The sequence below is a fragment of the Anabrus simplex genome, chromosome 13 (assembly GCF_040414725.1).
Source record: "Anabrus simplex isolate iqAnaSimp1 chromosome 13, ASM4041472v1, whole genome shotgun sequence".
Taxonomy (NCBI): domain Eukaryota; kingdom Metazoa; phylum Arthropoda; class Insecta; order Orthoptera; family Tettigoniidae; genus Anabrus; species Anabrus simplex.
In genome coordinates this window covers 90,010,640-90,033,801 of record NC_090277.1, presented here as the reverse complement: position 1 = coordinate 90,033,801, position 23,162 = coordinate 90,010,640, and the positions used below count along the sequence as shown (strand labels likewise).

General features: G+C 39.9%; 1 protein-coding gene across 2 annotated transcripts in view; it reads right to left on the bottom strand.

Moving 5' to 3' along the window:
* Positions 1–19,143, bottom strand: part of Kat60 (Katanin 60) — a 47,272-nt gene extending 28,129 nt beyond the window's left edge. The window contains exons 1-6 of one of the 2 annotated variants that reach the window (XM_067157349.2): positions 19,022–19,143; positions 17,957–18,138; positions 9,208–9,304; positions 5,440–5,587; positions 1,459–1,642; positions 175–268 (exon numbers count right to left, since the gene is read on the bottom strand). In XM_067157349.2, coding sequence (XP_067013450.1) covers positions 175–268; positions 1,459–1,642; positions 5,440–5,587; positions 9,208–9,304; positions 17,957–18,138; positions 19,022–19,046 — 730 coding nt within the window. In that variant the 5' untranslated portion in view covers positions 19,047–19,143. Of the gene's footprint in view, positions 1–174; positions 269–1,458; positions 1,643–5,439; positions 5,588–9,207; positions 9,305–17,956; positions 18,139–18,852; positions 19,001–19,021 lie in introns of those variants that run through there. The other variant, XM_067157350.2, reaches the window with a different exon arrangement.
* Between the last annotated feature and the right edge of the window lie 4,019 nt (positions 19,144–23,162).

Sequence of the window (23,162 nt, the reverse complement as noted above, 5' to 3'; positions counted from 1 at the left end):
GCACTTTATCATCTCACTCAACCTGGCGAGTAATAATTTATTCAACTTTCCTTCACATCAGTCTACTATGTCTGACATACTCAACTTCTCCAAGATTATTTATAACAGTGCACTTTTCTATCAAAATGCTATGTCTACACCAAGCAGCGTACAAGATAACAAGGAACAACATACCTAACATGTCTATTAAGTCCCGATCATATCCTGAACCTTCAAACTTCCGCTCTTCTTCTTCTGGTTCATCTTCCTTCTCCTTGTCGGTCTTCTCCTGAAACAGCATTGTAGCATTAGATGTGAATCATGATGTACAATTTCTGAGTGGACACTGTTGAGGAACCTTGAGGAGCCTTAAACTAAGGCCTTTTGTATTAAAATCTTTGTCTTACTCCTTACAATAAATTATTTCTTTAGTTATATTATGCTAAGGAAGTACCAAGCAGCATTTAGGGCAATTTAAACTCCTAAAAGAATAGAATTACTGGAAAGGAACAAACAAGTTTGAAACAAGCCATACAGGGTGGTCAGAAACAACGTGAACTGGGTATAGGAGCATTAGAGGGCTGCTTTGGATTTGAACCCAGGCTTTTGGCATGCAATCTAGTGATTAGAAAGTGTATACCAGTACCTCTTGCCATCTAACGTTCTGATGGTGAACACTTTTTTGACCAACAGAACTCGAACTCGCTAACCATGGTGTCAGACCATACAAGACTTGATGCCACGCCAGGCTGGGTAGCTCAGACGGTAGAACGCTGGCCTTCTAAGATCAAGTTAGCAGATTCAATCCCGGCTCAGTCCGGTTGTATTTGAAGGCGCTCAAATACGTCAGCTTTTGTCTGTAGATTTAATGACACGTTAAAGAACTCCTGTAGCACAAACTTCCAGCATCTCTGCAAACTATGAAAGTAGTTGGTGGGATGTAAAACCAATATTATTATTAATCCTAGCCACCAGGATGGGCTTATTTCACATTAGAAATGGACATGTTTTTAAAATGTCTAACTTTTATGTTAAAAATATTTCCTTGTGTAACTGACGTGCCGGCCCTGCAGTGTAGGGGTCGCGTGCCTGCCTCTTACCCGGAGGCCACGGGTTCAATTCCCGGCCAGGTCAAGGATTTTTACCTGTATCTGAGGGCTGGTTCAAGGTCCACTCAGCCTAAGTGATTACAACTAAGGAGCCATCTGACGGCGAGATGGCGGCCCTGGTCTAGAAAGCTAAGAATAACGGCCAAGATGATTCGCCGTGCCGACCACAGGACACCTCGTAATCTGCAGGCCTTCATGCTGAGCAGCGGTCGCTTGGTAGGCCAAGGCCCTTTGGGGCTGTTGCGTCATCGGGTTTGGTTGGGTATAACTGATGCACCCAAGACTTTTATGATAAAAATTGGAAAAAAGTGTGTCTATTGCACAAATAATACGGTATTAAACGAGAAATGCCAAAAATCAATTTATATACCTTGTTGTCCTCTTTCTTTTCCTCTTTTTTTACATGTCTGCTGTTGCGGTCCTCCTTTTTATTCTGCCTCTGATCCACCTTCTTGTTGGCAGTGTTAGCAGTTGTTCGCTGATTTCGTGCAGTCGGCCTGTTGGGTTCCGCTTTCTTCGCAGGGCCTCTGGCAGTTTTCGTCTGTGGCGCTGACCTAGGAAAAAAGAAAAGAGAAAAAAAAAAAGTAACTACAGTGAAATAGATATGAAAAACATCGAAACAAAACTAGAGTAGGGTTCAGAAACTACTAATGTGGGAATAAGAGGTTGTGTTATATGTAGAGGCACCTGATCGTGGAGAAATTTTTTTTCATAATTTTGTCATTTAAAAAACTACAATCCGACTCGTGCTGCTCCGCAGCATTTGTTATAAATAGGTCAGATAACCGTCTTGATATACCTGTCTTAGTCGTATTGTTTTACCTTAACTTTTCAATGGTTTTAAGAATATTTAATAAGAAGCGTGTTATGGTATGCCATCAGAATTCGTCCATTCTGACGTGATCATACCGTCTGTTTGGTAAAAAATCTATCCATATATTCACTTATTTATCCTGCAGTTCTTAACGTAAAGCTTAGTATTGTGTCGTAGAAGGCAATGGTATTTTTAATCGCCGTTCTTCTATACAGAACGGTTGTCTTGCGAGCTCTTAGGTTAGTCTCGGAAGAGCTTTTTTTGCCAGTCAGATAACCTTTTTAAGGTATATGGCCTTCAATCTTTCTAGTGTAGCTAAGTTGTCCTTCGATAGGTGTTCCCAGATAATGTCTAAGGCATATGTCATGGTGGGGTCTGTTTGTAGTACATAGACTTTTTTCTCTTAGCAGCATGTAAGTTATTAGGAACGCTCTGCCATCTGTTGAATATATTTAGAAGCTGGGAAAGGAGGAAGTGTATACACTCTGGCTAGACAAGTAGTAATCAAACATGGCTGCATGCAAAATCACACATATCAGAATATTAATGAAAGTATTAGTCGCGTAGCAACCTGCAAAGTACAGAATGTATTGGGGGTTAGGGTAAGCCTTCGCCTGCCATTATTGGAGTGATCATTTAATGATTTGATTTTATGATTACTCACTGTTGGCTGAACTTAGAGACCTATCAATGTCTCATGGTTCACCGGCAGGTAATTCTGGAGAGAATAAAACAAAAATGAAACAAATCAGTCCAGCTGGTTTTAGTAAAATCTTTTAATATATAGATTTAGTATATTTTTCACTATTTGTCTTTTAATTTGTCAATACAGTGAAACCTCGGAATGCGAGTAACTTGCAAGATGAGCAAGCATTTTAAATAAATTGTAACTTGATAAGCGAGTGAGGTTCCACAATACGAGCGTCACGTGTGCTTATGTTTTCCCCTCCCCTGTTCGTTTGTTGAATGGATGAACGAGATCTTTGGTCCTGTAGTGAAGAAATACCATTCAGAAAATAATCTGCCATTCAAAGTCTTGCTGGTTATGGACAATGCTCCTGCTCATCCTCCTTGAGGCCTTGAGGACGACTTACTGGAGAAGTTCAAGTTTGTTAAGGTTAAGTTCCTTCCTCCCAGCACTACTCCACTACTCCAGCCTATGGATCAGCAAGTATTTCGAAATTCAAGAAGCTATAAACCAAAGCATTATTTCAGTGATGCTTCGAAGTGACCAAAGGAACAAATCTTACTCTCCGAGAGTTTGGGAGAAATCATTTCCCCATCGTGAACTGCCTGAAGATCATCAATCTGGGATGAGTCACCAAGAGAACTCGCTGAGGCGAGTTGGCTGTGCTGTTAGTGATATAGCTGTGAGCTTATTCGGGAGATGGTGGGCTCAAATCCCACTGTTGAAGGCCTTCAAGATGGTTTATGTTTCGTAGATCTATAGAAACCATTTGACAGGGTACCGAGGGAAAAGATGTTCACTATACTGGGGGACTATGGAATTAAAGGTAGGTTATTAAAATCAATCAAAGGCATTTATGTTAACAATTGGGCTTCAGTGACAATTGATGGTAGAATGAGTTCTTGGTTCAGGGTACTTACAGGGGATATACAAGGCTGTAATCTTTTACCTTTGCTGTTCATAGTTTACATGGATCATCTGCTGAAAGGTATAAAATGGCAGGGAGGGATTCAGTTAGGTGGAAATGTAGTAAGCAGTTTGGCCTATGCTGACGACTTGGTCTTAATGGCAGACTGTGCCGAAAGCCTGCAGTCTAATATCTTGGAACTTGAAAATAGGTGCAATGAGTGTGGTATGAAAATTAGCCTCTCGAAGACTAAATTGATGTCAGTAGGTAAGAAATTCAACAGAATTGAATGTCAGATTGGTGATACAAAGCTAGAACAGGCCTGACTGTGTTCTTGGATGTGACTTTGAGGGGATTGTTGGTGACAATGAGCCGCCGATTGTCGATGAAATTATGTCGTTAGGGAAGACTATGGGGCTGGAGTTGAATGACGTGGACATTTAAGAGTTGGTGGAAGAACATAGCCAGGAACTGACCACCAACGAACTGATGGACCTGCATCCCGAACAACAGGAGGAGGTTAAGTAGATCTCGTCAGGGGAAGAGGAGGAGGAAAAGCCAATGGAATTTCTCACTTAATTTGAGATTTGGGAGTAGTGCAAAATGTAGGAAACAGTGCAAAATTTTGTAGAAAATCACCACCCGAATAAGGCTGTAGCAGTGCGAGCGATGAATCAGTTCAATGACAATGCAATGTCACACTTTCGTGAAATCCTCAAAAAGAGGCAAAATCAACAGTCACTGGACAGGTTCCTCGTTAAAGGTGCACGAAAAGAAACCAATTCCAGTGAGCCAACAGATAGCAGTGATTCCGTTAGTGAAATTCGTGCTACACAGTAACTATTCTCATGTAATCTCTCGTCTCCCTCACACCAACAATGATTCTATTGTAAGGAAAAGTGCACTTTAATTTGTTTTACGTTATATTTTGTTTTAGAATTGGTATGCGAATAAATATTTTTGTGTTATGGACGAATCATCCGCGTTTCAATTGTTTCTTAAGGGAAAACTTGCTTTGATTTACGAGCGCTTTGGATTACAAGCATGTTGCCGAAACGAATTATGTTCGCAATCCAAGGTTCCACTGTAATTTTGCTAAATTTTATTTCCATTTTTCAGCAATAAAAGCTAAACCAAACAACAGTTAATGGCAGCATACTTGCAGTAAAACAACACAATTTATTTTTACACAGAAACAAGAGAGTTAGGATTGTGATAAAAACACACACATACATATCAAAGTGTGAATGTTTGGAAATTTAAAAAAAGTTACCACTTTAAGAAGCAGAGCCCAGCCTACGTACATATTTTACACATCAGTCTGAACAGGAGAGGGGTAACATGAGTCAATGCTGTACACCCTGTCAGATATTACATTGCAATACGTTGAAAATGACCTCTCTCTCTCTATCAACATCATTGAATGGGGTCCATAAATCCTTCACTGCAGCTTCCACAAAATGCCCATTTTTTTTTTTTTAATTTCAGGGAAAGAAGAATGGCAAGCACATCAATATCCTTATGTACTGTATATGAACTACCAATCAGATCCCTAAACACTGTGTATGGTTCAAAATTCCCTTAGGATGATAATTTGCTTTATTACATAGGAGACTTGACCATTTTCTAAATCACCTTTCATTATGCTTTTTATATATAATTTAATAGCACACAATTTGTGTACCCCAAAGAATGATTCAACATAATTTCGTCAGTTGTTTCGCAATTTTGATTAAAGGTAAACAGTTTCACGATTTGAGCCAAATGTGTACGATGCTGCAAAAAAGAGGTGCCTCTATTTATACGGCATGAATGATATTTCACATATTTTTCTTATTGGCTGGAAGACTATGACACTATGGAAAACCACCTTTGAAAGTTGGCACGTCTGGTGTTACTCAACTAGTTCCTCAGCTTGATGTTATTTCTGAATGTAACATACTTGTGTCCGGCTGCAGTGGGGAGAGGCCAAGACCTGTCTTCAGTAGGTGACGGAGGAGGCCATACATCAGGATCCACGGGTGCTGCATTGTACCACGGAGCTGGATCTCTGGTAGGTTCTTCAAATACAGGACTTCTCATGGCGGGTCCTAATGAATGAAAACCAAGTAACATTAGCTTCAGGGGTGTCCCTTATATTCAATTTAATTCCCCATTACTTTATTTAGGAAATTATAACACATCAAAGGTAATGTGGTTTGTTAATATGAAGAGGAATGTGTTGAGACAAACGCAAACACCCAGTCCCTAAGTAGTAGGAGTTAAGCATTTGCACTTAAAATCTCCAGCCAGGCTGGGGATCAAATCTGGAGCCCTCTGAACTGAAGGCCAGCACGCTGACCATTCAGCCAGGAAGCCAGATGACTTTGAATAAAACATTAAATACAATTAACCTATTTTATTTTAACGTACAAAAGCTTGAATACAAGAAGTGTCTACTTTCCTTTTTTTTTTTTTTTTTTAAATAGCCATTTGACAATACATGCTGTTATCTCTTGTAGCAGAGAGCAAGAATGTTTAAGTGCTGCTGTAAATTAATTTTTTTTATGTATTTACGTTTTGAGCATAAATTAAAAAATTCATCAACTTTCCATAATTTATTTTCTGAGATGTTCAATATTCACATGTGATATGCCATTCGCTTGCCATTTATTCCTTGCGGACGGTGAATATAATTTGCTTCATAATCCACATCATAATGGCATTTTGTCTACATGTTGACATCAGTGGCATCCGGCAACTGTCTGAGGTAATCGTGGCAATCAGGCGAGGTAATGACAGTTTCTAGACAACCACACATGGCTCTTTGTCTACAGCTCAGTTGTTTATTGATCTTAATCAAGATTACTTTGTGTTGTGTTGTACCTTGTGCCATTTTTGCACTAAAACCTGCAGTTAAGGATTTATTTTTTCAAGATTATATGGATATACAGTAAAACCTCTCTATAACAGACACCTTCGGGACCGAAAAAATTGTCCATTATGAAGGGGTGACCGCCCAAGAGAGGTTATGAAACTGGTACCATTAAACAGAAGTTGGAACACAATAACCCATCTATAGTATGTGTTAACAATTGTCACAAATGTACCTTTAATTGTTTACTGTATACAGTATTGTACAATATAGTGCACCGTACTCACATGAGAAAGTTTTAACACTTCTATGGAAACCTCTATTGAGCACACTGTACACTATTACCATTCACCATGTTAATTAAGAAGAACATGCAAGTTTTTGAAACTTTAAATCAATATGTACATGTAGCAATCCCTAGCACAGTACACTAAAACATTAGCACTTGAAAAAATCCTTAATATTCGTTTGTTTTGTCCATTTCGGTTTAGCAATTACATTTTCACTACGTGCAATTAAACTCTGGGTCAAATTTACACCTTTTTCATCGTTTTGTTTATAATAGAATTCTTTCAGTCGCTTAACAAAGCCGAGAGCCTCACTGTACGAGGTTACCGGCAGCACATTAATTTAAAATTTTCTTCAATTTTGCTTTCGTCAGAATCTTCATTTTTGTCCTTCCCTTGGATTGACTGAAGAATCGTTTTCGTGTCTCTACTCTCACACTCTGTTGGAATATCTGAATCAATTTCGATATAGGTGTTCACTTGTACATTGTAACCTGCTGCATTAATCAAATGTTGTGGTGTTTCCATGCTGTCAGGAAGGGTATCCGATTCTATTTCGGAATGTCCACCACTAGCGGGAAACCCAGCTTTCAGAAAGCAGTTACGAATTGTTGAGGCTGTAACGTTTTTCCACGAATTGGTTATCCACGAAATTGCTTGGAGAACATTCAGTCCCTTTGTCAGTGTTTGAAGGGTTACTTCATTACCGTTAAGTTCTGATACTATGTGCTTCATCACTAACTGTCTGTAAATAACCTTGAAGTTCTGGATCACTCCTTGGTCAAGCAGCTGAAAAACTGATGTTACACTTGGTGGGAAAAAGACAATCTTCACATTTTGCAACTTAATTGTATCCGGATCGAGGAATAATAACACTTTTCGCTCCTGGCGTATCATTTTTCTGTCCAACTGTCCTAGCCACTCTGTCATTATTTCTCTGGTCATCCATGCTTTTCTATTCGCTTTCCATTCAATGCCAAACTTCGTAACGTCCATATTCTTAAAACACCCTGGTTTTGCAGCTTTTCTTATCACAAGGGGCTTCTCCCGTTCTCCACTCATACTTGCACATAAGACCGTAAGATGTTCTTTTGCAACTTTTCCACCAGTACAACGATTTTCTTTGAAACACAAAGTTTTGTAGGGTAAAGCACGGAAAAATAATCCAGTTTCATCGGCATTCAAAATATTTTCCGGAGCATACCCATCTATGATTGAAGGTATTTTTTCTTGCCAGTTTTCAACAATCTCCATATTAACACTGGATGATTCTCCGCAAATCACTCTGAAGTTAATACCATGTCGCTTTCAGAATCTTTCTAGCCAGCCATTCGAGGCTTTGAAATCTCCAATACCTAATTCTGTCGCGAATTCTAGCGCTTTTGCTTGTATCATTGGTCCTGACACAGGGACATTCTGACTTCTTATTTTAGTGAACCATTCTAGCATCGCCTTGTCAATGAGAGCTCTACTACCACTTTGAAACAGTTTAATGCGCTGTTCGTTGCCATTTAAATGCCATTCTTTCACTAGTTCCTCTTGCCTTTTTACAATTTCAGCTGCCTGTGTCTTTCCAATCTTGAACACTTCGGACAGTTTACACACACCACACTTCTCACGTTTATGATAGTCTATTATGCCTACCTTTTCTTTTAGAGTCAAAAACTTCCTCGGAACCATGTTTACACCAACTTACTAATGTAAAACTGAACAAATCAAAAGCCCACGAGTCAATGAAAAGTAACCTGACAGTGAAGGTACGAATTCCAGCGCTGTCGAGCACGTCAGATCACACAACTTCCGGAAGTGACAGCGTAGCTCAGTGTTGCCTTCCAAGAATGTGTACAGCCTGGACCAAAAGTTATGGTGTCTGCGATTCTTGGAAGTGCCTGTGCAAAAAGTAAGCAAATACATACTGTACAGGACACAAATACAGTATTTTTTTAAAAAGAAAGTGTCCGTTAGGAGAGGTTTAATTGGAGTTTCTCGTGGCTATGGTGTGTCCGCGTCCATAATGAAGGGTGTCCGTATAAGAGGTATTTAATTACGGACCTAGAAAATCGTCCGCCAATGAGGGGTGTCTGCTGGTGAGAGGTGATCGTTAAGGCACGTTATACTGTACATACAAGCAGACCTCCTGAAAATCAAGTATGAATGACTTAATAAACCTTAGAGTACTTACATATTTACATTTTTATGTGTGTTAAGGATAAAAAATATTTTTACAAAACATAATTACGCTCACAAGCAAAAACTTATCCACTTGGCAAGGGTTAAAAAGTCAGTATCAAGTGAGATGGCTGTTAGGGGCACACAGCTGTGAGCTTACATTTGGGAGATAGTAGGTTCACTGTCGCCAGCCCCCCCAAAGATGGTTCTCTGTGATATCCCATTTTCACACCAGGCAAATAATGGGGCTGTACCTTAATTAAAGCCCTGGCCACGTTCATCACACTCCTAAGCCCTTCCCCATACCACTGTTGCCGTAAGACTTATCTGGGTCGGTGCGACGTAAAGCAACTTGTAAAAAGTCAGTTTTGGAAAATTATTACAATCCAAAGATTCTTACCTATTGGTCTGTCTCCATGTGCATCTATTTTGAAAAGCTGGAGTGTTTTCATCATGGCTTTCACTTGTTCAAACTCTTGAGCAATTTGTTGCTGAACCTAGAACAAAACACATCATATAAGTTTAGAAAAATGTACAGAAAGTCCACAACTATAGATTCACTGCCTGAGAACTGAGACATGGCCAACCAAAACAACTGTTTATCACTTGATATGGAAATCGAGCAGTAGACAACGTTTTAGTCTAGCAATAGGGGGGATGGACGATCAAAGGCTTGCCACAAGTGACGGTCATAGGAGGATAGTATTACTCTGATCGTATTAATGCAATTCTCTGCCATTCATGTCATCTCTATAATTAAAAATGAAATTAGGTCTGTCTTCCAAAACAACAACATTCACAGAGGAACCTGTTTTCTTTCAAAATACTGACCTGAAAATAAAATTTGTGAAATTAGTTGTGAAATATTGTATTATAGCTTAAAATGAGATGGTATCTGGATCACATTGGAACTACAGGAGCGAATGAGCAGCCTTAATTTGACATGGATACAATATTAATATATCTCAATTAGTTCAATCACAGGCCTATTCTATTATTTCAATAATTAACTTTTTCCAAAATGCCAGGCAATGATATATAGGTATTTACTGAACTTTCACATGTTCTATCCACTAAAAACCAAAATAATGAGCAAATGGTTAGTTCTAACAAAATGAAGTCAATAGTGTACTTAAAATTCCTTTTTCTACAAGAAAAAGTCTTGTGTATTTTCTATGTAACTTTAAAAGGTTCCCGAAAACCACGCTTTTACGTGTTAAAAAGTGCACATTCCAAAGATGGTGGCCATCTTCCAACTGGCTGCCTTTCCCACCCAGCCAGTTATGTCAAGAGTCAGTAAAAGAAGTGACCTCTTTGTTCTTGATCCAGGTGGATCATCATCATCATCATCATCATCAATTTCCCTCATCCAGCTCCTGCAGGGTTGGAATGTTAGTTGCACCTTTCAATTTTTCTCTATCCAACCACCATTGTTCCTCCTTATCCATGTTCAAACCCAAGTTTCTTCTAATTATACTAATCTTGATCACTTTCAACCACCTAAGTCTGGGTGTCCCTCTTCTGTCTGGATCTCCATCATCTGCTTCAGCATTCATCCCTCTTCCATCCTCTAAACATATTCAAACCAGCCAAATTTATTCCTCTCCATTCTGTCGTAAAGCTACTAAAGGCCCTTGGAAACTAATTCATGGAGTAACTTAGAAATGTCAGCCTTCACGTCATAGGTACAAACAGAAGTTGCGTAAATCGAGTCACTTTATAGGTAAAATATAGGGTTAGGTTTCCGTTTACTCACATATTAAGTTTAAAATAGCAGAGATTCTTAGTATTTAAAAAAAGAAAATATGTTTCTGAAACACATTTTAATTCCAACTTTACACACTTCAAAATTTAACACTGAAACACACAATAATAAACTAAACTCTGAATACAAGCTCTTGGCTTTAGCTTGAATAACAACTGATGATGGCTTCCTCCTGGGTAAAATATTCTGGAGGTAAACTAGTCCCCCATTTGGATCTCCGGGTGGGGACTACACGAGAGGGGGCGATCATCAGGAAGATGGATACTGACATTCTGAGAGTCGGAGCGTGGAATGTTAGAAGTTTGAATCATTGTGGTAGGTTAGAGAATCTGAAAAGGGAGATGGATAGACTAAAGTTAGGTGTAGCTGGTATAAGTGAAGTACGTTGGCAGGAAGGCCAGGATTTCTGGTCAGGCGACTACCGAATTATCAACACAAAATCAAACAGAGGAAATGCAGGAGTTGGTTTAATAATGAATAAGAAAATAGGGCAGCAGGTAAGCTACTATGACCAGCATAGTGAAAGAATTATTGTCGTCAAGATAGACACCAAACCAATGCCCACCACAATAGTGCAGGTCTATATGCCCACTAGGTCAGCAGATGAGGAAAACGAAAGAACATATGAAGAGATAGAAGATTTAATAAAATATGTAAAAGGTGACGAGAATCTAATTGTGATGGGAGACTGGAATGCAGTGGTAGGCCAAGGAAGAGAAGGTAATGCAGTAGGAGAATTCGGATTGGGAAAAAGGAATGAAAGAGGAAGTCGGCTGGTTGAATTCTGCACTGATCATAATTTAGTTCTTGCCAATACTTGGTTCAAACACTACAAACGACGGCTTTATACGTGGACAAGACCTGGAGACATTCGAAGGTATCAAATAGACTTCATTATGATTAGGCAGAGATTCAGAAACCAGGTGTTGGATTGCAAAAGTTTCCCAGGAGCAGACGTGGACTCTGACCATAACTTGTTGGTCATGAAATTCCATCTGAAGCTGAAGAAATTGAAGAAAGAAAAGAATCCAAAAAGATGGGATCTAGACAAGTTGAAAGAAAAGAGTGTGAGGGATTATTTCAAGGAACATGTTGCAAAAGGACTAAATGAAAAGGCTGAAGGAAACACAATAGAGGAAGAGTGGATAGTCATAAAAATGAAGTCAGCAGGGCTGCTGAAGAAATGTTAGGAAGGAAGAAAAAATCAACTAAGAATCCATGGATAACTCAGGAGGTACTAGACCTGATTGATGAACGACGAAAATACAAGAATGCTAGAAATGAAGGAAGAAAAGAATACAGGCAATTAAAGAATGAAGTGGATAGAAAGTGCAAGGTAGTTAAGGAAGACTGGCTGGAGGCTAAGTGCAAGGATGTCGAAGGTAGATGCTGCATACAGGAAAATCAAGGAAACCTTTGGAGAAAGGAAATCTAGGTGTATGAATATTAAGAGCTCAGATGGAGAGCCACTTTTAGGGAAAGAAGACAAAGCAGAAAGATGGCAGGAACATATCCAACAGTTGTATCAAGGTGAAGATGTAGATAATTTGGTTCTGGAACAAGAAGAGGCTGTTGATGCTGATGAAATGGGAGACCCTATTTTGAGGTCAGAGTTTGACAGAGCTGTGAGCGACCTAAATAGGAACAAGGCACCTGGAATTGATGACATTCCTTCTGAATTACTGACTGCCTTAGGAGAAACCTGCATGGCAAGGTTATTCCATTTAGTGTGTACGATGTATGAGACAGGAGAAGTCCCATCCGATTTTCGGCAGAATGTTGTTATACCTACTTCCAAGAAAGCCGGTGCTGACAGGTTTGAAAAATATTGCACCATTAGTTGAGTATCTCATGCCTGCAAAATTTTAACACATATTGTTTACAGAAGAATGGAGAAACAAGTTGAAGTTGAGTTGGGAGAAGATCAATTTGGCTTCAGAAGAAATGTAGGAACACGTGAAGCAATCCTGACTTTACGTCTGATCTTAGAGGATCGAATCAAGGACAAGCCCATGTAAATGGCATTCGTAGATCTAGAAAAGGCATTTGATAATCTTGATTGGACCAAGCTATTTAAGATTCTGAAGGTGATTGGGATCAGATACCAAGAACGAAGAATTATCTACAATCTGTATAAAAATCAGTCTGCAGTGATAAGAATCAAGGGCTTTGAAAAAGAAGCAGCAATCCAGAAAGGAGTGAGGCAAGGCTGCAGTTTGTCCCCCTCCTTTTCAATGTTTACATAGAACAGGCAGTAAAGGAAATCAAAGATGAAATTGGAAAGGGAATCACAATCTAAGGAGAGGAAATCAAAACCTTGAGATTTGCCGATGATATTGTTATTTTATCTGAGACTGCAGAAGATCTTGAGAAGCTGCTGAATGGTATGGACGAAGTCTTCGGTAAGGAGTACAAGATGAAAATAAATCAGTCCAAAACAAAAGTAATTGAGTGCAGTCGAACGAAGGCAGGTGATGCAGGAAATATTAAATTAGGAAATGAAGTCTTAACGGAAGTAGATGAATACTGTTACTTGGGTAGTAAAATAACTAACGATGGCAGAAGTAAGGAGGACATAAAATGCAGATTAGCACAAGCAACGAAGAGCTTTCTTAAGAAAAGAAATTTGCTCACTTCAAACATTGATATAAGAATTAGAAAGATGTTTTTGAAGACTTTCGTGTGGAGCGTGGCATTGTATGGAAGTGAAACATGGACTATAAGTAGCTCAGAAAGAAAGAGAATAGAAGCTTTCGAAATGTGGTGTTACAGAAGAATGCTGAAGGTGAGATGGATAGATCGAATCATAAATGAAGAGATACTGAATCGAATTGGCAAGAGGAGATCGATTTGGCTAAATTTGACAAGAAGAAATAGAATGATAGGGCCCATCTTAAGACAACCAGGACTTGTTCAGTTGGTTTTTGAAGGAAGTGTAGGTGGTAAGAACGGTAGAGGTAGACCAAGGTATGAATATGACAAGCAGATTAGAGCAGATGTAGGATGCAGTAGTTACGTAGAAATGAAAAGGTTAGCACAGGATAGGGTGGCATGGAGAGCTGCATCAAACCAGTCTATGGACTGATGACTCAAACAACAACAGCAACTCCAGAGAGAGGCATGTGTTGTTGGTTGTGAGGCTTAATCCAATCCATTCTTTCCATTGCTTCCGTGGAAGATTTCGTCACTATAGCAGAAGATTGAGCAGTTTTTCTAATTGATTCTGACTAGTCAAGAATAGTTCTCACAGTGGATTCGAGAAGTCCCAAAGCATGCTGAATGTCAAGAATATGCTCACCTTCTCTTAGTGATCCAAAACTAACTTCGTTTCTAATGAATACGACCTTGGTACATGCTTCTCTCCTTCAACAGGCACACTTTCTTTCCTTTTACCCAGTGTTTTAAATACAAAACCTGTCAAGTTCAACTTCACAGCTCTATTGACCGGAACTGACGGTTCACGTCTCGACGAACACGACAGAAGATGCGCTTGCCCCGTTTACCACTGGCGCGCGACGTAGTGTGCATTACAGAATTCGGCACACATGTCTGTACCCGCCTTGAGGTATTACAGCTTCCCGTACTGTTAACAGATGGCAGCACTAGACTTAAAACCGAAACTGCGTATATGCAAAATCGTGGATAACGAATCCGTGTATAATGGGGTTTACCTGTATTTTATTAGCCCGCTCTCAAAATAAAGCAGATAACAAGATCAGCAGTATTCTTTTCATTGACTACTATGAGTTTGAGTGTTTCCTGCAGGCTGAGGTTCCACCATAGGCGAGAGAGATCAATACACTCAGTGAGAAAGTGGACTGCAGTGAAATTGGAAAATCCTTCTTCTCAACCTGCATAAAACTATGACCACTCTCCATGGAGGCTGAAGAGGGGACCACCACACTGCAGTTGTCTTCTTAATTGCTCTCAGCTTGTTGAGAATTCAGATGGCTAGCCACTCCTATTTGCAAGATCGTTCAGTGTAGCTGAGAACAAACACTCCTAGCAGGTAAATTCGTAGGTCTAGATGAGAGAAAAACTGCTTCTTTCGCTGCTTGATCTGCCAGTTCATTGCTAGGTGGTGGTGGTGATTATTGTTTTAAGAGGAAGTACAACTAGGCAACCATCCTCTATATAACATTAATCAGAGGGGAAAAAATGGAAGGGATCTGACACTTCGAAAAATTAAGGTATCGGCCAAAGAAAGACAAGGGCTACGAAGGGCGTGAAAATGAAAGACTCCCTAGGCCTTGGGAACCTAATACCATCGGGGTTGGAAAAGAACAAGGGTTGACCAAGAGAGGTCGGATAGGATAGATGAAAGTGAGGAGCCTGGCACAAGTAAGTGTAAGCAATCACAGGACTCAGCTAAGGGCCCCGTCGTAGCCAAACCACGCTCCCAAGTTAAGAGCCCCTGGGGCCCCTTTTAGTCGCCTCTTACGACAGACAAGGGATACCGTGGGTGTCATTCTACCGCCCCCACCCACAGAGGAAAGGTCATTGTTAGGAAGCCACATGAAGGTTATTCTGGTGCTAGTATCACATAACCTGGCTAGAAGGTCACTGATCTGCTGCACCAGTGGATATAGCAGGAAACATGAATCAACAGCCTAGAGAAAGATTAAACAGTTGGGTAAAAATGAGAAAATGGCTTTCTTCATGCTTCAACACACATTGCAGAGCTTCTTAGATGGCAAAGATCTCTAGCCTACAGCACATACATTACAGCCCTCAGGTAGAGAGATCTTGGTGCTGATATAATCAGGAGTGAATAAGCATACAACAGTCTCTCCCATCTTAGAACCCTCCGTGAAGACAAGTCGCGAATTTCTAACAAATACGACTTTGGTACACGCTTCTTTCCTTCAACAGGCACACTTTCTTTCCTTTTACCTGATGTTTTAAATACAAAACCTGTCAAGTGCAACTTCACAGCTCTACTGACTGGAACTGATGATTCACGTTTCGACAAACACGACAGAAGATGCGCTTGCCCCTTTTAACATTGGAAATACTCCCTATGAACAGACATCCATATTCATCTCATTGACATAAATTAACATACGAAAAGAGAATATGTTTCATATAAATCTCTTGTAACAATAGTAATTACTGGGATAGTAACTACAATTCAAGAACTTTAAAATCAAAGAATAAATACCTGCAAGTTCTATAGGTCTTTTGGTTATGTCCCATTAACTACTATGAAAATTCTGTTCCACAGGAGTTCTTTGACCTAGCAGTAAATCTACCTAAACATGACCAATATATTTAAATACCTTCAGTGTTCTCCCTAGGACCTTTTTAATGGGTGCATTGCCCTGCCATTTTTACAAACCGCCCAGCTAACATAACCTAGATATGTGCTAGTTTCATAAAATTAATATGTATTTGAATTACTGGGTGCTCTAAATTAAAATGTAAATACTGTAAAACTGTTTATTTAAATGATAAATCTTCATTATCGTCGGCACAATTGCATCAATTATACCGGAGTTTAAATGTTTAGCTCAACTATCACGTAGTGTCATGCGCGAGCGGTGTTGTGATTAGCGTGGAATCGCATGCAAGCACTCGATTCTGCATGACGTGAAGAACCCATAAGGCACTCCACTGCAACAGAGTAGTAAGCCCCGGTGTTACTTGATTATAAACGAGCAGTAGAACACTAGAAGTTCAGAATACTCTGTCATGTCTTGTTTGTGATAACACTAAAATAGTTCAATTTTGCAGTTAATGTTTACTTCCCTGATGTTATTGTTAATGCCCCGAGGCGAATATATTTAAATTTTATCATATTCATTTTTTACATAGTATTCCCCACCTTGCTACTCATTCCTGTCATCCTGCTAACAAAAATTTCTGGGGAGAACACTGACCTTAAAATACCAAAATACCATCAAACGGAGGTAGGATAAAAGAATTCAAGGTATAGGCTAATGTGGCAACATGCTGTCCATGGAGATCCACAATGTTTTGAACAACAGCAACAAAGGCACGAGTCCAATGAAAGAGACTTACCTCTTCAATATGGTTTTAAAAGTCAACATGAATTTAATGCACATGTAACATGTTAAGAAGATAACAGAATTCCTAACAATTAGAACATTATTCGTACAGTTTGTTGTACTTGTTTCCTTACACCACTTCTCTGACAGAGTTCCATGGCAGTCTGTCGCTGCCTAGTTACGGAGAACAAGAGCAGCAGATGATGGTGATACAACATTCAGTTTGGAATGACTGACACACACTGTGGTTCACATTTCATCACTCCTATGCCAAAACTGCAAATGTGACAATGCTCTTCCTATCCATTATTTCCCTTAAGAATGGCTACGCCTCCCAGCCACAATCCATCAGACCAATTTTCGTTGAGTTCATTTTCTCATGCACATGTGTAAAATATATTATTGTAATTTTATTGATTAATTGTTGGAAAAGTATTACTCGCACACATTTTAGGGATAGATTTGTGTACAGGGGTGAGGAGTAAGGAGGGTTCTCTCCCGGTTTTGGTAATATTGCCAACTGAATGGAAATGGAATCTGAATTGAATCGATAATATGATCGATCGAATGTTCTAAACCTTTATTATCTTAAGTCAACAACTGTATCACACACATATTATATAACATTTCTCGATGTGAATCTTGTTCCTAGCATCAATTCTATAGTTTGGCTTTGCTGTGTAAACAACAACAGTACTAGTACGTAAAATGTACACCAGATGTCGCACAGCGATGCATAAGCGATTCATTGTTTGTGTTTCAAAGGTTGCCAATACGAATCTCGAAGATGGCCGAGGTCGACCGATTCAACACTAGGGTGTCCATCTATCACTAAAAAGTGTGCGAGTAATAATTTGTAATTTACTAAAATATTTCTCAGCTAATTACTTCTTTCTTGTACTCATACCATCACTGAAAATAGTTGTATTTCACATCTACACAGTTTTGTTTTTAAATCTTCTAAAGAAATAAGGATAGCCTAATCCCTCCGCACTGCTACTTCTAGCATTGCTTCACATCATTTTGATAGGCTTTTACTGCTTCTTAAACATCGGTACCCCACAGTCAACTCCCTACTATTTATACATTTAAATATCAGCATTGGTTGAAATGAGTAGCCAGTGGTCGGGAAGCCACTGGCAGCCACCGTTTGAGAGTTCTATTGCCTTCCTTAAAGATGCTTTAGGGGCACCGTCTACCTGGCCCAGGTTCTCTCTGTGAATTATGCGGCATTATTATGCATCCTTGAATACAAAACGGGACATAAATTGATCATTCAATTTAGCAAACCATGAAGCAGTGATGTAGGCCTACATGCACAGTTTGAGTGCATTTCATTAAATATATAAAATAACTATCATTTTATATTCTCTTACCATTTGCCATTTGCCTTTTCTAGTGGGGTCATTAATGGTTACAAGCAGTCTGTGGATTTGCTGTACAACTCCTTGGTAATAAACATTGGAAGATTCATAATTTCCCATCAAGGCCATTTCTCGAGCAAGTTTTGTGTTCTCGCATATTTCACCGATGGACACTGCCATAACGGTCATTACAACTGAAATACAAATAACAGGGAATCTTAGATTATAACCATCAAACATGTGTTCAAACACACAAAATATAATCTAGAAGAAATAGAAGACTAAAAGGAATTTAAAACACTTAGGGGTAATAGGCCTAAATATATTTTACCATTTCTAAAAATAACACACTGCAGTTTTAAGGAAGAAACAGCATGGTTTCCTAAACAAAACTTAACCTATTGTTATTTAAAATAGAGACTATTAAAAAATACAGTGCATCACTTTTAGAATTAAGTACAGAACACTTGACATCATAACACTTTTGGTTTTAATTGAATTAAGAAAACATAACCCCCATCTCTACAGGAGTACGGAAACATGTGATTTCTAGTATTCTGAGCCATGGAAATCTTAACCAAACAATGCAGAACACTTACTAATTTACCCACTCGTAAAGTTGTGTTATATGTGATCCTGCACGTGCATCTCAAGCAACACAGATAGCTTATGTTATAGAAATCATCGAACAAAGTTTAGCTTAATATGTCCAACTTTTTAGGCTATATTTCATTAAAAATTTGGCAATGGGGTATGCTCGATTACTTGACATATAACAAATCGGTATCATCACTATTCAACATTAAATTAAAGAAATGAAAGATTTACAATGATATATTTATAATAATAGCATATCATCAGTCACTTCTATCAATAACGATCAATAATTCACCATTTAAATAACATACTGGGATATTCAGCAAGATCCTTGACAATGTAATTCAATAGGTAAATAATGCTGTCAAAACGAACGATTTTATATAAACATTTTCCACGAGTACTTCATGCCCGAAGGTATTCGATTATGAAGCTAAACATCACAATTTAATTTCGCTTCAATGTTTATCAACATCTTACCAGTGGAAGGTATGTATTCCACCATCAAAAAAATTTTCACGTTCTATCAATCACACTCGGCCTTGCTCACAGGAGGTTGCAGAGGTCGCTGGAGAATACACAGCCTTCTAACGCATGCCAGATTTCCACATCAGTAGAAAGCTCTACCGGCTCTGCTGAAAGCAACTAAACAAGGTAATGTCTTGAACAAGCGTGACAGTTCTGCGCCATCTTAGCTCTCTTTATCTGCTGAACAATTTAATTTGCAATGCTAACGTATTCTTGCACATAGTTGGTGACTAAACCTATTTCCTAGAGAAGACGGGAAAGACATTTGAAATTATAACACTGCCTTAACTTGAGGGAAACAAACCAATACAAATTGATGTGGAAAATGGGTTAATATTACCATTAATTGCTCCGATGTGGCAGGCCCCATTGTATTCTAATTAATTTCCCCTTGTGCTTTTGTCTGTAACATTTTTATGTGACGCTACTATCCAGAGAGAATCTGCTATTGTTTAAGGAGTTCCTCACGCTTAAGTTCACGAGCCATACCGAGAAGAAAGCAAGGCAGGGAAGAAACTGTCCTGTCTATATGCAGGATTATTCAGCTACGATGTCCGCCTGACATATTTCGTGAACAGTTAAAGATATTGACATTCTGTTTTCATTTTCCATAATGTTACAAACGGGATCATAATCGAACTTGCAGTACTTTTGCAGAGAAACAGGTAGTAATTCTGTTTTTTAAAATAACCCGTTGACTGACGACCAAAAGACGCGCTACGTAAGGAACATGAGCTGTTAACACAGAGATTTTCACCTTCTTCTGACAACTAGATATTCACTCGAAAATGAACATCCACAGCCTGTTTCCAGTCATTCAATCAATCACTGCCGATCTGCATTTAGGGCAGTCACCTATGTGGCAGATTCCCTATCTGTTGTTTTCCTAGCCTTTTCTTAAATGATTGCAAAGAAATTAGAAATTTATTGAACATCTCCATTGGTAAGTTATTCCAATCCGTATCTCCCCTTCCTATAAATTAATATTTGCCCCAGTTCATCTTCTTGAGTTCCTATTTTTAAAGACACCACCAACTTTCACGCCATCATCGCAGTAATGAAAACTGAGAGGACTTTTTCTATTTTTGAAACTCACAACCTGACTTTTAACCCCGTTTATCGTCATACCATTGCATACTGTCCATCTCACAGAACGGGTCAGGAATGGAATGAATGAAGCCCCCATCCAGCGACGATTACTGTACCCATAAATACATTATATGACTTAACACACCGGTACCGTACGGTATATCATTTCATAGTGTCGTATGGTATGCAGAGACTTCTAACGGACAACATTATCTTCACATGACATTAAACCACCCAGAAACGAACAGACTGGCTGCGTGGTACAGGTATTTGTTAACTTGCTCTCGGGAGATGGTGACTTCGAACCCCACCATCGATAACCCTGAAGGTGGCTTTCCCATTTTCACACCAAGCAAATGCTGTGCCTTAGTCCTAACCCATTCCCATCCTGTCATCTTCGAAAGTCCATCTGAGTTCGTACGGCGCTAAAACACTAGCCCACGAACCTACTACGCTGGAGTAGAAGGGTGAGAGGTGATACTCCGACGTGGCGCGTCCCAGGTGGCGGATAGGGGGATCCTAACCGGCTTGGCGGCGGACTTGAGAAGAATAAAATACCTCTCGCGGACCAAACACACTACCCCCTGCGGGTGGGGGACGCACATGTAGAATACACCCGCGGTATACCCTGCCTGTCGTAAGAGGCGACTAAAAGGGGCGACCAAGGGATGATCAAATTAGAACCATGAGACTACTTGTAATTAGTAAGTTATCATCACGCAGGGAACAACATGGGTCGCATTTACTTGCGCGTAGTAACACTATGTTAGATACGGTACGTAATAGGTTTGTGATTAGTAGCGACAGTGTGAGTATCAGGATGAGGGTCTTACAGTACCTGTGATTCGTATCCCTATATGAGCAACACCACGGGATGAGCGACACCATGGTTCTGCCTTGCCTATGCTTAGTTCCCACTATGTGAGGAATACCACGGGATAGTTCGGGTCCCTGTGGTTAGTCTACTTATGTGAGGATCGCCATAGGTTTGTGTTGCCTGTAAATAGCGCCGCAATGTGCGAAACACCATAGGTCTGTGTTACATGTGTGCATTACACTACCTGTGAATACTACCATAATGTGTGGAATACCGCAAGTCTAAGCTACTTTTGATTAGTACCGCCAAATGACAAATAGCATGGTTCTACTACTTTCCTAGCGATAAGTACCATTATGAGGGGCTGATGACTTGGATTTTAGACCCGTTTCGAATAACCTAATCGATTCAGCACCGTGCTATAGAAGCAGTCCCTTGGTCAGTAATACTATTGTTTTGTACCAGCTTCTTTGCATGTGAGACACTATGGGTCGGTTCCACTGATCGTTTTAAATTCATCTCCATCTATCCATTTATTCTTCGTCCTCACGCTTTGAATTCTGGTCAGTGGAGGATTTTGAACTTTTAATTTGTCATAACATTTCGAACCATTAGGGGCCGATGGCCTCGATGTTAGGCCCCTTTAAGCAACAAGCATCATCATCAGCATGATCATCATCAAAACACTAGCAACCCCCCCCCCCCCCACATAGTTCATGTTAGGAAGGACATCCAGCCATAAAACTGGGCCAAATCCACATTATGTAACACAGATCAAGGCGAGGGAAAAGTGACAGGGAAAGAAGAATAGCAGTTAACATTAGACTGACTGTTTGAAAGTAACTTGGCAGGTTCGATCCTTGCTCAGTCCGGTGGTATTTGAAGGTGCTAGAATACGTCAGCCTCGGGTCGTTAGATTTACTGGCACGTAAAAGAACTCCTGTGGGACTAAATCCTGGCACTTTGGCGTCTCTGAAAACCGTAAAAGTAGTTACTGGGACGTAAAGCAAATACAATTATTGTTATTGAAAGTTATGGTGGTGGTTATTGAAGTGATGACTGTTTTAAGAGGAAGCACAACTAGGCAACCGCCCGCTGTTAAGACTAAGCCGAAGGGAAAATCAAGATATTCGGTCCTTCGAGGAATAAACAAAATAAAGGGAACGGTCACGATGGATGTGAAAACGAAAAATGCCCTGTACCTTCCACGCCTAATAAGATAGGGGTCGGAAAAGAACAAGAGTTGGCAAAGCGAAGTCGGATAGGAAACCAATCACGTACCCATCTTTCTTTTAAATGTTATCTACGACGATATGAACAACGTTAAATTATACATTTTACCATAGCAGAGTAGAGGAAATATCTAGTTATCAGATGAGGGTGAAGAATCTCTGTGTCAACTGCTCGTGCTTCGCAAGTAGCGCGTCGTTTGAAACCCCAACTAGAGTATGGTTCCAGTGTACGGGACCCTCACCAGGATTACGTCCGCCTCCATGGCTAAATGTTTAGCGTGCTGGCCTTTGGTCACAGGAGTCCTGGGTTCGATTCCCTGCGGGGTCGGGAATTTTAACCTTAATTGGTTAATTTCGCTAACACGAGGGCTGGGTGTATGTGTCGTCTTCATCATCATTTCGTCCACATCACGACGTGGAGGTCACCTACGGGAGTCAAATCAAAAGACCTGCATCTGGCGAGCCGAACTTGTCCTCGGACACTGCCGGCACTAAAAGCCATACGCCATTTCCATTTTTACCAGGATTGCTTGATTCGAGAACTGGAAGAGATTCAAAGAAAAGCAGCTCAATTTGTTTTGGGTGGTTAGAAATAAAAGACAAATATAATGTGGATAATAAATTGTATCCAATATAACGTGATACAGGTGGCAGCACGCTGGCTTCCCACCTCTGAGTTCAGTAGTTCTAGACCCGGTCACTCCATGTGAGATTTGTGGTGAGTACTCCGGTTTTCCCTGTCATCTTTCATTCCAGCAACACGCTCCAGTATCATTTCATTTCATCTGTCGGTCATTAATCATTGTCCCAAAGGAATGCGACAGGCTTCGGCAGCCGGCAAAATTCCTATCCTCGCCGCTAGACGGGGGTTTCATTCCTTCCGTCCCTGACCTGGTCGAATGACTGGAAACAGGCTGTGGATTTTCATTTTCAGAACGTGGTACACTTGGAATGT